Below are 16,934 nucleotides of genomic sequence, written 5' to 3'. Positions count from 1 at the left end.
CTTGAAGATTTTCTTCTTTGGAAATCCAAGAATTGCTGTGACAGATTTGCACATGACCCTGTTATAAAACTGCAGGACAGTAACCATGATCTTTGACAGAGGAGGTATGCAACTTAGTAAATACACTGTTTACTGGAGGAGTTGTTGAAAATGGACCTGGTCAAGAATACAGCAATGAAGAAAACAAGCAAAGGTACATCAAAGACCTTCAGTGCTCATTTCCTTCTAATCATTCACAATGTAAGGTTAAACTACTGTTCCTAAAATGTCAAGCCGCTTCCGTTGACATGCAGATAAGCTCACCAAGCACAATGTTATGATGGCAATTGCAGCTTTTCCATTTGTTGCAGTTGCTTCTAAATCTATCTCACAAATTGTGTACCTTGAGGCTTGTAGAGGAAAACAAGTTGTGAGTTAACAATGATGCTGAACAGTAGATGGGAACTCAACAGTTCCAGTTGGTAGACAAGGATTAGACTGTTCTCTAATCTGTGCATGCAATATTTGTAATAATTTTCTCTCAACTGCCCCGATGCTCTTCATACAATCAATATGATATTTCTAGAGCCGGGTCAATTTAAAATGTTAATCTTTTTTACTTATTTTACCACATTGATTGTTGAACACTCATGTTACACATTCCATCATCGCAGTCTTGAAGTAGTGTTTTAACGTATATGGAAAAATGCAATGGCAATTTTTTTTTTTAAAGTTAATTTCCCACTCTGTTCCACTACCAGGGAACTATATAGGGAAAAGAAAAAGCCCTTTTTGATTTGGCTCAATGCCAATATTATAATCACATGTTACTTATGCAAAACAAATGCTCCCAACACAGGTGTAAACATGCATAGTGAAAAAAAAATGGCACTTCAAATGTTGCTGAAGTGTTGCTTGACTCTGATGGCTTGTCATTATGGATAAACCATGTCTGTGGAGTTCTTTGCCTTATGTGAAATTTTTAAGTGTTTTCAAGAACATTTTACTACACAATGGCCATGAGCTCCCACACTGTTATGGCAACCATAATTTCATTTGCAACACGTCTATCCTGCTACTTATGACTATTGTTAATAAGCTAGAAGTACTTAATTTAAATGCTCTTTTCAGTGTCTCTGTCACGTGCTCTCTGCTATGCTTTTTAAATGTAAGTTAATGTAATGGTACAAACGCAGCAAACATTGACCCTGACTTTTAGACCATAATGCAAACCATTTTCCCTTGAATTACTCAAGTGTGGAAAAATACCCTTGATTTTCAAATATAGAGAAAATTGAAACCTTGTCGCAATCGCAAATCAACTTCTCTTACACCTTTAACATGACGAAACACCGCACGACCCTTCACAGTAGCATTGTAAAAAAAGTATGACACTAAGTCACATCAGGAAATACTGGGTCAGATAACCAAAACAAAACGGTAGGTTTTAAGACGTGTATTAAAGGAGGACAGCAAGGTAGAGGCTCCAAGAGCTGTGGGGGTGGCGGGATGGGACAGGTGTTGGTGTTGATGGAATTCCAGAGCATTAGGAATGCCAAGACCCCTGGAACTGCCACCAATGGTGGAACAATTATATTTTCTTTCCATCGTGTCATTTTTTTAAAAATGTGGAATCCGAGAAGCTCACGAAGATTATTTGTTCTATTTGTGTGTTGGCTACCAAATACCAGGATGTTCAGTGTAACACCCATGATCGTAAATCCCAAGGATAATGAACAGCCCAGTGGCCATTACACATCAGTACTCTCGCCAGGAATTTGTCACTTTGAATCCTGGGAGGGCCCGCAGCCTTGGCAACATTCTAACATATCTGTTATTCTAAAATACACCACAAGATTCATGGAGATATCGGGCCGACGGAGCGAATGCCGCTGATCTTGATGGGTACATTGAAGAAATGTTACGTGCAAAATTCATGATTAAAAATTGCCAGTCAGATTCAAAATGAATTTGAACTATTGAACCATGTTTTTTTTTTGAAGGGCGAACGAGGCCAGAGTGATTTGCTTTAAAACACGATGAGTGAATCACTCACCAAACCCTATGGCGAAAGGTATCTTCACTACAGGACTTATAATCGTGGCGGTGAACAGTTAATTGGAGAGAGGTGGAGAGAGCATTGTGTTTCTCTGTGCGTGAAGTCCATTAGCAATCCTCTCATGCTGTAGTTTTGTTTTATTGAATTTTGCATATAGGAAATTCTAAATTAGGTTTCATCATGTTTGCAACAAATCGCACCGGGCACGACAAAGATCCTTTAAATGAATGAAGGGAAGGTTGTGTGGGATGAAAGATTTCGATTCGGACAGATGTGTAAAGCAGCCTGTATTGTATTTAAATCCGCCGCACTTCATTGCACCCTATCACAATGTTCCGTGCGACAGGTGAGCGAGCCGAGACTGCCAGCTTGCCCATCTCACGGCATTCTCAAGTTCTGTCTGTTGGGCTGATGTTTGGGTTTGAGGGCTCTGGCCGGCAGGGTGCGCCGGCATCTCGGTGGCTCAGAGGCGATTGTGCTGCTGGGAAGTCGGCAAACTCCAGGATGCCAAATCGGCCATTAAAACTGGCCGGCATTGGCAACATCGTTATCATTGAAACCACTTGAGCAACATTTTCAGCATGTTACTTAACTCTGCGAAAATTATTACTTTGATGTTGTTTCGCTGACTAATTTCGATCAGGGCCCCGGGAATGCGCTGTGAGGCTGAATTAATTGTCAATCATAAGACAGGATTTTTAAATGTATTGTGCTTGGCCAGCTATCTGTCGTGGTTAATGAATCGTTGCCGCACAAGATCTTCGTGAAAATCCAGAAATGTAGGAGAGCCACGGAATTCCTGGGATAATCAGGCCTACTCGCTTAGCTTACTGTCTCCCGCTGGGCGCCATCAGATTTAACTTTGATTAACTTTAATTTCCCAACTGCAGCTGAACGGAATAAAGGCACATTTGCCAAAAGATGCACAAATAGATCTGCGTGGCCTCGCTGTGCCTCGTTGCAGAGTACATTGGGAATTCGAAACCATTCTTTAAATGCATGTAGCATTTACTGTACATTTTACACACGCGGATTGCAGCCGAGAATCATTCATGATTGAGCCACCACATCATTTGCAATTACTAAATGTTCTTGCAGTGAGATTAACATATGCCATCACTGACCTGGTCAGTTTGGCGCGCGATTAGCAAGATAATTCTTTATTTTTTATCAACTATTTAGACAGGCCGATTCTAAGGTCTAATCATTTTTTATCACGTGCGGACGGTTCTTTATATTGATGCTTTCAAGTGAAGGCATTTATTTGATCGTGGAATGGGGGAAATGAGCCGCTCTTTAGCCCGGCCAGAGGGGGGCGCGTCTAGTTCGTGTTCCAGCCGCTCTGGTCCCCTTGGATCACTTGCACCGTTTGCGTTTTACAATCGATCAAGAGACACATTTATCGGGATCGTTTCTACTGCAAAATGTGCAACGAGTTCCGTTATTGAATACTCGCCGACATTGTATCCCATTGCAATAACTGAGAGCAAATGACGTGTCACTTTAATCTATAAAACAATGTCGAAACGCGCCTGTGTTTCAACACAGTGACAAGTCCAGTGGGCCAGTGATGTGTGGAACTGTTAAAACGGCACTTGGTTCCGTAGACAATCTGACTGCCTTCGATACATCACTTATTTATTGCGATAATTATCTTTTAAAAATATAAGTGGTATGGCTACGTTTAAAATGAAAAGACTTTTCAATTTGAGCAAATTGGTTTTGGTGATCTTTGACAGCATGTTGCAAAGGAAGGTTAAGAATGCTTATTGAAAAGAAACGAATGGACCGTCACGAACTGCATATTCGTGTGTTTATCAGGGCACAAAATCACTGAAATACATGTGTCAAAAGAACGTGATAGAAACGGTGTCGCTCCTTTAAAAGCCGCATTATCTTATTCATTGTGCTGTTTATAATTCTAGATTTGATACACCCCGCAAAACAAATGAAGTAAAACATTCCGCGCCTTCAGTATGACAGCGCTCTCTGAGTAATAATGTTTAAACAAATAAAGACCAACATACAACTGTAGCCGTTTAATTCATCTCAATTGTGACTCGGATGACAAATTGAATAACAGTTAGGACGGCTGTAACGTGGTGTGCGCTCTTTGCTCCGAGTTCCCAACTCGAGGTGACGTCTGTATATTTACGTTAATTATACAGCATTTACTGCATTCTCCAAAGGTTTGTTTTGTATTAGAACTAAAACAACAGGTTATTGCGTTACAGGAAAGCCGAATGGGTCCTGATTGTGTGTGTGTGTGGGGGGGGGGGGAGGGGGGGGGGTGTTTATGTAACGAATGTTGTATCATTTTTAAATTTTCCGATGTTTAATATATGTCAGAATAAAATCCCCTCCGGAGTCTGAACGAATAGTACATCAGTCACAGGAGGGGGAATGTGGTCCTCCACGTGATGGTACCTCACGTGGAACCAGAATAAGAGCTCACACACAGCACAAGCACTCCTCAGCTAAAAGGGTGCATCTCGTAAAAACAAACGTGTCCCCTTCACACTAACATACCATTAATACTTGTTACATTTCACTGACCACATTTATTTCTCATCATTTCCTCCGCCTAACGAGGTTTTAAATAGCCTCCCTTCTTTAGGTCCGTCTCAGGAGAGGTTTGGAAAACAAACTTACATGCATTGGTACACGCTTTCATATTTCCTTTTGTAAATCTTACATTTCGAGCTCCAAAACTGGTGGCCCGATAGACTGGCGTGAACAAGATCCGTTCACAAAGCATCGTTCGGCTGGCAGCTGTGTGCCCGGTTTCTGCCTGGTGGTTGGGCTGTGAGGTGTGTTGGAAAGGCTGAAAGTGGCGGTACTCCTCAATAAAAACTTTGCTTGCTGGGTGAGTCAGTCACACTCTCTTCAAGCCGTGGATTTCTTTTAGATGGAAGAGAGGATCTGTCACAAAAAAATAAAACACCCTCGTTTTATCTCCCCGACTCTTCTCTGTCATGGCTTTCTTGGCGTTTGGGGTTTCTCTTTGTTTTCTTCCAGGTTATTTGGAAAGGCACAAAACCAGAGCAAAAATGAATTGGAATGAAGATGGGGGATTGGGGGTGGGGGGGGGGTGGGGGGAAGATGATGAAGCAAGGAAACAATTTACGTAAACGGAGAGACAGCAATTGTGCCTAAATAGTTGTGCGGGGACGGGAGAGTGAAAAGGGAAATGTCTCAAAATGTCAGATTGAAAACAGGACTGTCCTTTAATTGTTGCATTGACCCTAACATTTTTAACCCTATCTAAAGGCATTAAAGAGCTCAGTTTGAAGGTTTCTGATAAGCTGGTGCATCAATCACTGTTATAGAGTCCACAGTACCTACAAGAATACTCCCAACACTCAAAGGACATGTTGTGCAGTTTAGATTTCATCAACTGAAATGTTATTTTTCTAACTGCGACCGGCTTTTTATTTTCCATTGCACTTGGTGTGGACGGAGGAAGTTTGGACTTGTCCTTTGCTTCTTGAGGAGAAACTAAACTACTCTGTCATTCTGTCGAAGCAGAGATGGTCGAGCAGTATTTCTGCCCCACTTCTGGAGTTTGGCGTGGACTGGAACTGAATGTTTTCGGGTTACTTTTACCGAGCGATGCCATGTCACCTTTCGATGGATGTGTTTCACTTCCTGGGCCGCCGATGTCACAGCTTCCCTCATCTCTCAGAAACCCCCTGTATCTGACCACAAACACAAATAAAACCCTGTTTGTGTTCATTCCCTGCTGATCAAATTGGTTCAAAATAAAAACATGCCCATCTGTCAGGAGACTCTCCTCGCATCACTTCTAGCTTGGTGCGAAAAACAAACTGGTGGTTTTAGCGGATACTTAAAATAGCCCAGTTATCATATGTGCCGCCACCAAGGTCGGGATCGACTGCCTAGTTTATTGGATTTGGTGGCCTGGGCGAACTTTCTCTCGGTCCCGCTCCAGAAAGACGCTGCACATTTGCTTTGAATTAAGTTAACAACAAGAGTATGTGTGTGTGGGGCGGGTGGGGGGTGGGTACGAATGTGTCCGTGTCCAAAGAGTTTAGGAAACATGCTACGTTTGTTTTCAGAGTTCTATGTTCGGCTCAGCAGCCTGAAGCGGAGTTGACCCCCCCCCCCCCCCCCCCCCCCGGGCCACTCTGTGAACTTTGTTGAAAGTTTATTGACTTTTGCTGTCAAAGAAGTTGGTGGGGCTGGCTGCGCAGTGCGCCTGCGCCGTGCCGGGATTTCTCGCAGGACTCGGTTGAAATAGGAGGTGGTTCGAGGGGTCTGGAGGAGTCAGTCTGTGCTCGGCATCTGCTACCCCACACCCGCCGAAGCTGTGCCGTGCGAGGAGCGGGGACACGGCCCCCCGATCGCTGTGGCCTGGCCCACCCCACCAGCCACCCTCGCCGCCCGCAGCGCCAACCCAGAGCATGCCAACTTGGGGATGCGCTTGTACCACAGCCGCCGCCACCTCCACCTCTGCCATTAGTTCGAGCGAGAAAGCGGCGACACTTGCAGCGGCCGAGGAGGAGATCCCCGGCTCAGGTAATCAGCCCGACCTTTCCTACTCGCGACTCGAAGTCAGGGGGAGCTGGGAGGTAACTTGTGGCAGCGACCGCCAGGAGACTCAGAAACTTGTTTCATAGAGCGCACTGTTAATTAGACAAACAGGATTGGATTTCCATTTGTCTATATATATGTATATATATGTATATTATATACACATACATATACATTATCTATATCTATCAATAATAAGCAGTGACCCGGGTGGTTCCGGGTAATCGAGATCCACCTGGTGACATGTTCCACTTTCTGTTCTGTGTTTTGTGTGAACATTTCGGTGTTGGTTTGGGAATGTTCCTGTACACGGAGCTGGGAGTATGTTCCTGTGCACGGAGCTGGGAGTATGTTCCTGTGCACGGAGCTGGGGTATGTTCCTGTACACAGAGCTGGGGGAATGTTCCTGTACACGGAGCTGGGGGTATGTTCCTGTACACGGAGCTGAGAGTATGTTCCTGTGCACGGAGCTGGGGTATGTTCCTGTACACGGAGCTGGGGGTATGTTACTGTACACACAGCTGGGGAAATGTTCCTGTACACGGAGCTGGGGAAATGTTCCTGTACACGGAGCTGAGAGTATGTTCCTGTGCACGGAGCTGGGGGAATGTTCCTGTACACGGAGCTGGGGAAATGTATCTATACACGGAGCTGGGAGAATGTTCCTGTACACACAGCTGGGGGTATGTTCCTGTACACGGAGCTGGGGGAATGTTACTGTTCACAGAGCTGGGGGAATGTTCCTGTACACGGAGCTGGGGAAATGTATCTATACACGGAGCTGGGAGAATGTTCCTGTACACACAGCTGGGGGTATGTTCCTGTACACGGAGCTGGGGGAATGTTCCTGTACACGGAGCTGGGGGAATGTTCCTGTACACACAGCTGGGGGAATGCCACTGTACACGGAGCTGGGGGAATGTCACTGTGCACGGAGCTGGTGGAATGTCACTGTACACGGAGCTGGTGGAATGTCACTGTACACGGAGCTGGGGGAATGTCACTGTACACGGAGCTGGGGGAATGTCACTGTACACGGAGCTGGGGGAATGTCACTGTACACGGGACAAGGGGCATGTTCTTGTACACGGAGCTGCGGGAATGTTCCTGTAAACGGAGCTGGGGGAATGCTCCTGTAAACGGAGCTGGGGGAATGTTCCTGTACACGAAGCAAGGGGAATGTTCCTGTACACGGAGCTGGGGGAATGTTCCTGTACACGGAGCTGAGGGAATGTTCCTGTATACGGAGCTGGGGGAATGTTCCTGTACACGGAGCTGGGGGACTGTTCCTCTGCGTACACGGAGCTGGGGAATGTCACTGTATACGGAGCTGGGGGAATGTCACTGTACACGAGCTGGGGGAATGTTCCTGTACACGGAGTTGGGGGAATGTTCCTGTACACGGAGTTGCGGGAATGTCACTGTACACGGAGCTGGGGGAATGTCACTGTACACGAGCTGGGGGAATGTTCCTGTACACGGAGCTGGGGGAATGTTCCTGTACACACAGCTGGGAGTATGTTACTGTACACACAGCTGGGGAAAAGTTCCTGTACACGGAGCTGGGGGAAAGTTCCTGTACACGGAACTGTGGGAATGATTATTGGGAAGCTGGTTCAGCTGAAACTCAGCATAGACATGAGCAGTGACACGGGCGCTCCTCCCAGACGGCAGTGCAATCCTGCAGCCCTGCAGCACACTCGGTGTGTCCAGCAGGAGGGAATCTACCCCTACCCCGCCTGACGTGAATCTCTGGACGCATCATTGAAGCCATGGAGCCGCGGATCCCTGGGCGCTGAGTTGCTTTCAGTTGGAGATTCCTTTGGCATCTTTTTTTGATGAGGATGCGGCCGGGTTTTGACAGGATTGCGATCCGAACACGTGCAGCGATCCCTAGGTTGCACCAAATGCCGCAGCTCCAGTCCACCTGGAGTCACTGTCCATCCCACAGCCTGTGTAAAATTAGTGAAAGTATTGGTAATGAATTATTGAACCCCCCCCCCCCCCCGCCCCACCCATCGTTATTTGGGAGTGAAATGTGTTTCTTTGATTTTTAACCCAACTCGTTCAAATGCAAAGGCTGCTGCTGCATTCGGAACCCATACAACCTCCCAACAGTGGAGCCGTGTCGCTGTACATTGAGTCGGGCTATTGTGTTGTTCCCAGCTGTTTCCGGCGCAGGGTATAGTTTACTCCTATTAATTTTAATGGGATACATTTAATAAGCAACTCCAGGGCGGTTAATGAGACTGTTATTAACAGGGTTATACAGGCGGAGCACCATTTATTCCCAAACTGCCTTTGCTTTATTTTTACAAACTCGAGGCATTTCGACCTGCGATTTCAGTGGAGCCGTTAACAATAAAATAAATATATCTAAAAAGAAAGCAGAGAAGCGAAACAAAATTGAATTTTCGAAAATTACAAGTGATTCCTTTTTATTTGTTGAATTTCGTTTTTAATGAGTATCGCTTGTATCGGATTATGCCAACATGTCCAGCCGCAGCCACTGGCCAAAGCACAAATGGGATTTTAGTATTGTGCGTGTTTAAAGCTTTAACCCCAGGATAAGGTGGCAGATGCCGACTTTCACTACCATCTTATGAGGCAGGGTGATCTTTCACTCTTTTATTCTGGGGGTCAAAGACTGATTTTTATGAAAGGCCCCAAATATTAAATTTATTTTTAAAATGAAGAGTGCTAGCCGAGTGGGGAGTTTATCGGCGCTCTGTGTGCAATGGGTGAAGTATCGGGAAATATATCAGGCAAATCTCTCCCTGCCCGATTTTTGGACGGGAAACAGTTTACTGCTGAAATCTGGCCAACTGCTGTACAGGAACTCCGTGTACAGGAACTCCTTCGTCCTGTCCACAATGGATTAAAAGATTTCCCAAACGCACTCCTCTCGCCCTTATTTAAAAACCAAGTCATCCATATTGAGACTGTTTGTTTGTCTTGGTGTATTAATCAACAGTGCCCGCTGAAATGGGGGCTCTGAGCTCTTCGCTTCTCCAAACAGTTGGACTTGATGGTGATATTGTGTTAATCCAATGAATAATGATGCCCTGGAATTATTCGGGACATTGGGTTAAAAGCAAACACTGATTGATATCTCGCAGCGCGCCCAGCATTCCCATATTGCTGCGTTCAATGGAGAAGTGCCTTTCTGATGGGGCTGACCCTGCCGGAGAAACTTGGCCTGAGTCTCAGTGGAGACGGGCAGCTCCACACTGCTCTTGTATCAGTAAAGCGGGACGGGCGGAATACGTAGAGAAGGGGGAGAGATTCTAGGCAGATGCAACCTTTCAAGTTTATGATCCGATTTTGTCGAGTAAATTAATCTGGGTGGAATGAAGTTCGTTTCGATAGGATGTCAGGGTACAAGTGGCCTGTTCTCAATTACTCAGCAACCAACCTTTTCTTCAGAAAATGAAAGAGAGGTGGGTATTTAATTGCCATCGAGGCGAGATAGCGCGCCACTGTCTGCTTAAACTGAAGATAAGGATCTCTTTAGATAAACGCCAGTTAGCCGGCGAGATACAGTCTACCCACAAACGAATTGTGCAGCAGGAAACTTAGACGAGGTCCTGCACTATTTCCAGCTGGCGGGGAAACTCTCTCTTTGCAGCCCGCGCTTTACACTCAGCCTGGAATTGTTTCCGAAGGTGTACAGGTGGGAAAATGTGTTCCTGGAGGGGCGGGAGACAAATCGCATTGGGAGGGAATCCGGTCACATTTTAACACGCCTCCCTTTCCTTTACCTCTCCTCTCCTCATCCTTCATCCCATTGAACATTCCCAAAGCCATCTATTCGGATCCATTCATCTTTCGGGCAGCTCACCAGCGAGCAGCTTGCAAAACGTCGGTGCATTGTCCATCCTATTAATATAGGTGTGTGTCATTCTGATCAATTAAAGGCAAGGAGGGTCCTTTATTCCACGATTTGGCCTGAATAGAAGTAAAAGTGAAATCGGGCATATAGTTTGGTCACGTTGATTAGATTTGCGACTGTAACTATCAAAACCCAGTGCAATTAAAACATCTTTATGGGAGCAGGTGCTGAAGAAAATCACCCGCCCATCCTGTACTGAAAGGCCTGCTTTATTCGGCCTCATTGCCTGAACTCTCTGCACCATCTCTCAGTTTGTTATCTTTCGAGAGCTCAATAAAAAGGACCAAATCATCTCGGCCATCCGGATGTTCAGTCAGGTCCAGCATTTTTGGAGCTCAATCACCCGAGTTACATTTGTTCTGGTTATTGGACCCTTTTCAAATGCTTTGGATTGAAAGCAATTGTCGACGTTTCAGAAAATCTATTTTAAAATGTGACTAGATAATGATAAATAAGTTTGCTTGTTAGTGCTTTTAGAGTTCTGTAACTACGCGGGTTTCGGATATTCACAGTGTGTGTGTGTGTGTCAGATGCAATGAATATGTAACTCAATTCGCCGATTCCACTGCAGCTCTCCGAAAGCACATTCTTTTGGAATTATTTTTTTAAACGATTCAATTTTCTTTAAAAAAAATCCCTCCGCACTTTAGTGAGAAGCTGAACTAAACGGTGTATTTGCAGGATTGTAATGCATTAGGACTTGGATACTGTTCACTCAAACGGCGAACAATGCATTATAATCGTAGTTCCTGTAAACGGTATAAGTTATTTCTGACTCGTTATCGTTTGTTCCCCCCCACCACCCCCCAGAGATTTAACTACTGACCTCTCCTGGTTTGGTTGCACGATTAGCCACTATCTTTCGGGATGGTCAGAATTTTTCTGTCACGGATTCATACCGTTGGCGAGATGTCTTTCGAGGGGCGCTGCTGAAATCCCCTCGAGTGTTGGACTTTTCAATTGTTTGAGCATTTTCAGGCTTTCCATTAGTCTCACGGGCCGAGCTGCACTTTCCCCATATAATCCCCGTACCTTTATTTATGTCTCTCTGTGGTTTCTTTGATCACCAGTTTTCTCATCAAGGGTAATTTCATTTTATAAAAAAACGTTCCATTTACCCTTGAATCTGTAGTACTTTTAGTATATATATACACACACACGCACACACACCGTATATCTGGTTTCAGTGGGAATTACACTTCCGATTGTATTTGTTGATGTAGGAGATATGAGATGATATTCTTTGTATTGGCCCCAGAGACCGTACGCAAACGATATTAAACGCTAAGCCAATACACAATGTTCCCTGCCGCTTCTCTCCCCATTGCTCCAGATGTCAGTACGGCCCAATGAAGATAAATCAAACAGATTCCAGTTGCGTTGTAAAGAATCGTCAGTATCTGTACTAAACTATCAAATTTGGTTTGAAAATGCTCCAATATGTCAAACAGGACACTTTCAGGTTAGACAATTTAAAGGCCAGCGATCCATTTTTCTGCCCTTTTGCATACCCATTTTCACACACACGACTGTACTGTAACAGATTAGTGGAGGCAGTATGACTTAAAAAAAACTACTTTAAATACCGATTTGTGTTTATATTCCAAGGCACAGCACAGAAAAGTTTTCGATCGCCCTCACTCCCCCCATCCCAAAGGCTCTCCTTGAAACCTGATGACATTTTTTGGAAAATAAATTGAGTAGGGATTATGATGCCGTTTGTCCTAATTAAAGCGAAGGATGGATATTTCTCGCAATCTTAAATCACCTTGAAGCCGAGAGTCGGGACATAGACTCGTACGGTTTACGTGTTTTTTTGTTGTTGTTTAATTGGCCATTTATGTTTGCAGGACAACATTCGATAAGGTATAATGTTCGTGACATGCTCTAAATATTTGATTTAGTCCGTGTAAATGATTGATGTGATATACCGTCGTTTGCCTCAATCCGGTAATACTTTTAATGCAACTGGGATCACTGGCAGAGCACCTTTTCTTAGTTTGCAAATATTGCAACCCAGTCATGAAATCAAATAAGTCCTTTAATTTCCACCAATTACTGTTACTGTAAGAAGCAACGACATGGGATTGGTTTCGAGACTGAAGGATAGGTTAACATAATAGAACCTAATCAGCAGCTAATATAATTACACTGGCATAGCCCAGCACTGGAAGCTCTTTCATCGCGCACACGCTGACAAATTGCCCTGACTGGCTGCACTGAGGGTTATCTGCCATGACTGGTGAGAGTTAAAGGGGATTTCTGGTGTGACTTTTCTTACTAACACTAATGGAAAGTCTCACCAATTAGCAAAGCCAATCTTAGCGAAATGTCACTGTGTTTTATTCCGGGTCATCGCAGAGGAATTCTACATGATGTCAGTTCGCTTGGTTTGTCAAGTGGTTTGAAATGATTTATACCGATTACTTCCCCCGACGCGCTCCTTTTCGACTTTTTCTTTCATGAAGTAAAATGTGAAATGGTCGTTAAGTGGCAGAGCGAACTGACCTTAACGGCTCTTTCACAAATGTCCCTTTAACAAAAAAAAACAAGAAAAGTGAACGCTAATTGCTGTTTTCCGAAAGTAAATCTCCAATAACTGATGGGATCTTTCTAATGATCCGATGTGAGAGTCAATTACTTCTGCGTCATGACCATAACCCAGTAATCCCTGGTGACCCCAAGACCACAACATGCTAATTAGTTGCCTCTCCCTTTATTTTCCCAAATATATAACGGGAACCCGTGAATCTTCCCGGATTCGCTTGCGCCAAATGTCCGAGGTCAATCTCTGAAAGTGAGAAGAGGAATGACATATTAGCACCTGTAATACAACGCAGTCCGCTCGGGATTCACAGCGGGCATTGGCCGTGAGTCATGTAGTCAGGAATATTGAGGGGTAATGGATCGGGAATCAGGGATACAGCTCCCTGGTGGATGGGCCCTTTTATTTAAAAAATCTTACATTTCCCGCTACAATGGCAAGGGGATTTCGCTAATGTTACGAACTGTTGGTCAAATAGGACCACAGCAGAAATGTGCCTCCTCCAAGGTCCCTTTGATGTGTAACTGCGGTTAAAGGTTACCAGAAATAGGCGATCCGACCCACTTTCACGTGCCAGTGTTGGGACTATGTGCAGGGACCGGGCATGAGAAATAGGGATTAATAATATTTTAAAAGTGACGTTTTTCTATCTTTGACAAATGCATTCTCACTTTATACCTGCAACATTGTTTTGCTCTATTTTAACAAGACAGAAGAGTTGTTGTTTAAATACTACAATCCACCCTCGATACCGCAGTAACACTGGGAGAGATCAGGTAATCCCCGCCAATTATGGACAAGGAAGAACGACAACAGTTAACCTAATTGTCGAGGAACCTGCCCCTAATCTTTCGAACTGCTGTCACGTTTATCAATGGCTTGTGTTAAGGTGGAGGCCGTAAATGTATTAATTTGACCCCATGTTAAAAGCACAGGGAGGGGGAACTTGCCCTCCGCCGTTCCCCGCCAAGGGTTAATAAGTAATGTTGGAGGTTGTGGTGAATAGGGGCGGTTTTTACTGGTACAGATGCTTGTTCTGTGAGACATGGAAAGCAACGGTTGCTCAGGAACAAGATGCAGGTTTGTGTTTGGAAAGTGTGTTTGCACTTTATTAATAAGACACCGTGTCGCGGTGCATGCCACTTTCCAGAGATAGGTGTTTTGAAGTGGAATATTCCATTGTCATATTTGAGAATCAGTTGAACTTTTGCTAAGAATGGACGTTACGTCGTCACTCACTGCATACTTTTCGCCTTTTTACCAAGGTTTCTGCAAGTTGGCACGGTTTCCTGCAACGCAACTCCGCATCATGGGCAGTAAGACTATTCCGGCTCCAGTGCCTATTCATCCGTCGCTACAATTAGCGAACTATGCATTCCTCCAAGCTTCCAACGGCATCCCCACTCCTTCCGACCAGCTGCACAACCTGTATGGCTTCAGTACCCTCCACACTGTCCATCTCCACCAGTGGACCCTGGGTTATCCTCCAATGCCTTTGCCCCGCTCTTCCTTCTCCAAAGTGCCCGCTGTTTCCGCGCTGGTGGACACTCGCTTTCAGCTGCCCACGATCCCCATCTTCCCGCACATTTTCCAACCCAAACAAGAGTCGAGCGGCATTCCGAACAAGTCAAGGCCCAGGTTTGACTTCGCCAATTTGGCCATTGCGGCGACCCAAGAGGACCACCCTAAGCGCGGACAGACAGATGGACAGTACTCGCCCTCAGCCATTGGTTCCCTGCTGGATGCCACCAAGTTATCGCCGGAGAGGAAACCCACCAGGGGAAGACTGCCGTCCAAAACCAAAAAGGAATTTGTCTGTAAATTCTGCGGGAGGCACTTTACCAAATCGTACAATCTCTTAATACACGAACGGACCCACACCGACGAACGACCCTACACGTGTGACATCTGCCACAAAGCATTTAGGAGGCAGGACCACCTCCGTGACCACAGGTAAGAGGAAAGTGTCTCAGCTCCCTGGCCCCCTGTACTGACACAATCACACCCCTTTCACTTTAACTTCGCTGTGTTAATGTTTGCGCCAGGACCCGGCTGCCTGGAGTCTCGGCTCGAACTGCAGGGAATGTGAATCCAATCCAGGAGAGAGACTCTTTCGGTTCGAGTGGCTCTCAACGAGCTGGGACTGATATTCAAATCGTGCAATTTTTGTGAAAACATTCAGTTAAATGGTTTGTCCAGTGAGTCTATTATAGAGATGATCATGGTCCATAAGTAACAGCGACTTAGAAACTCAGTTACGTCCGAAGTCAAATAATGCATTCTTTTTTCTCTCTCTTGAATTTAGATACATTCATTCCAAGGAAAAACCCTTCAAATGTCAAGAATGCGGTAAAGGATTTTGCCAGTCCAGAACATTAGCTGTTCACAAAACACTGCACGTGCAGGTAAAAGAGCTGAAAACTTCCAAAATAAAATGCTGAGCGATGCACCGGCAAACTGGACTCAGAGTGCAACATTGAGGAACGCCCAGAATGCAGACACATTTAGAAATGTCAAATTTAGAAGCAGCACAGACTATATCCATTCCGCTGCTGTCCTTTCCTCTTATTTTATTCCAATACAGATTTTCTGCGGGATTCTGCTATGGGACAAGACCTGTGTCGTTTTCTAATTCTGAGCAAAAAAAATTAAATAAAAGCAAAATGAAAACCCTTGAATGGGTACATTGCCATGACTGGAAGGCGCTTTGAACTGTGTCGCCCTCCTTCATGTCCGACGCCGGGAACTTGATGTTGGAAGATGATGCTTTTTGTCTCTGTGTTTAACAGGAATCTCCGCACAAGTGGCCGGCGTGTGGGCAGAATGTTTCATCACAGAAACAACCTGAAAACTCACCTCCTTCCTCACACTGACAGGAATCCTCACAACTGCCGCCAGTATGCCAAGCTTTTCCGGAGAAACTGTGTGACCCGAGGCGCCACAGCCTCGCCCACAGTCCCCCAAAACAACCCTGAACTCCAAAAGGCTGCAATGTGTGCACAGAGACCTGAGTTGAGTTTGTTTGGTCTGAATTTTCCCAAAGTTTAGGGTATAGGGTGGAATAATTACCAAATCGCAGCTAGAAGCCAAAGAGAGCGAGAGAATTGTGAAGACTTTGGGACAAGGAACAGCTTGACCATGGATTGAGGGCCGCTTTCCCCTCTGGTGTGTGGGGATGGGACGGCACGGATAATGTTGCCGTAGAGATCAGGAGCTGAGCCCCAACACTTCAGCTTTGTGAGGTGAAAAATGACCAGGGCAAACAGAAAACATAACCCATCAATACACCGCGGCTGGGTGGAAACGTGCACTCCAGGCGAACAGCATTGAACTGCGTGCGAAACCCCGAGTGGCAGATTGTTCGCTAATAAATAAAAGCAGAACAAAGGAACTCACAGTCATGCAATATAAAACACTCGAAACTACATTCCAAAAAAAACCAAATTGTTCTTTGTAAATGTTTTTGGCACTTTACGCTGTTTTTTAAAACTATTTCCATGTATCACTGGATTTCTAATCTTTTTAAACGAATAAATTGCCATTTTGGGGCAGTGCGCTGACCATTCCTTTACTTCAACAATACAAAGAGGTTTTCCTTTACTTAAGGCGAGAGCGTCTTCCATGTCTGCCTTGGTCAGATAAACGCATCAAATACAGGAAATCTATTCCCAAATCTAAACCCCCTCTTTCCAGAGAGAACCACTGTTACATCTGGGCCGCAGTCTGTCACCTCCTCTCACACATTTCAGCTAGCTTTATTCATACAAAACATTTAAAGATGTTAATGGATACTTGGGGGGGGGGGGGGTGAATAGCTCTTTACTTACTGAAGGCCTCTGTGCTGGTCTTCTGTGTATCGGCTTAGGTTTACTGCCTGAAATGTACTTCACCTGGATGCAAAGGCC

General features: G+C 45.1%; 1 protein-coding gene across 1 annotated transcript; it reads left to right on the top strand.

The window, feature by feature from the left end:
- Positions 1-6,285: 6,285 nt before the first annotated feature.
- Positions 6,286-16,583, top strand: osr1 (odd-skipped related transcription factor 1). Its single transcript, XM_072498917.1, has 3 exons — positions 6,286-6,577; positions 14,295-14,982; positions 15,335-16,583. The coding sequence occupies exons 1-3, from the start codon at positions 6,463-6,465 to the stop codon at positions 15,468-15,470; spliced, it is 939 nt and encodes a 312-aa protein (XP_072355018.1). The 5' UTR covers positions 6,286-6,462; the 3' UTR covers positions 15,471-16,583.
- Positions 16,584-16,934: the final 351 nt, after the last annotated feature.

The sequence above is a fragment of the Scyliorhinus torazame genome, chromosome 4 (genome assembly GCF_047496885.1).
Source record: "Scyliorhinus torazame isolate Kashiwa2021f chromosome 4, sScyTor2.1, whole genome shotgun sequence".
Classification (NCBI taxonomy): domain Eukaryota; kingdom Metazoa; phylum Chordata; class Chondrichthyes; order Carcharhiniformes; family Scyliorhinidae; genus Scyliorhinus; species Scyliorhinus torazame.
Note: the sequence above shows the minus strand (reverse complement) of the source record. Positions and strands in the feature narration are given on the sequence as shown.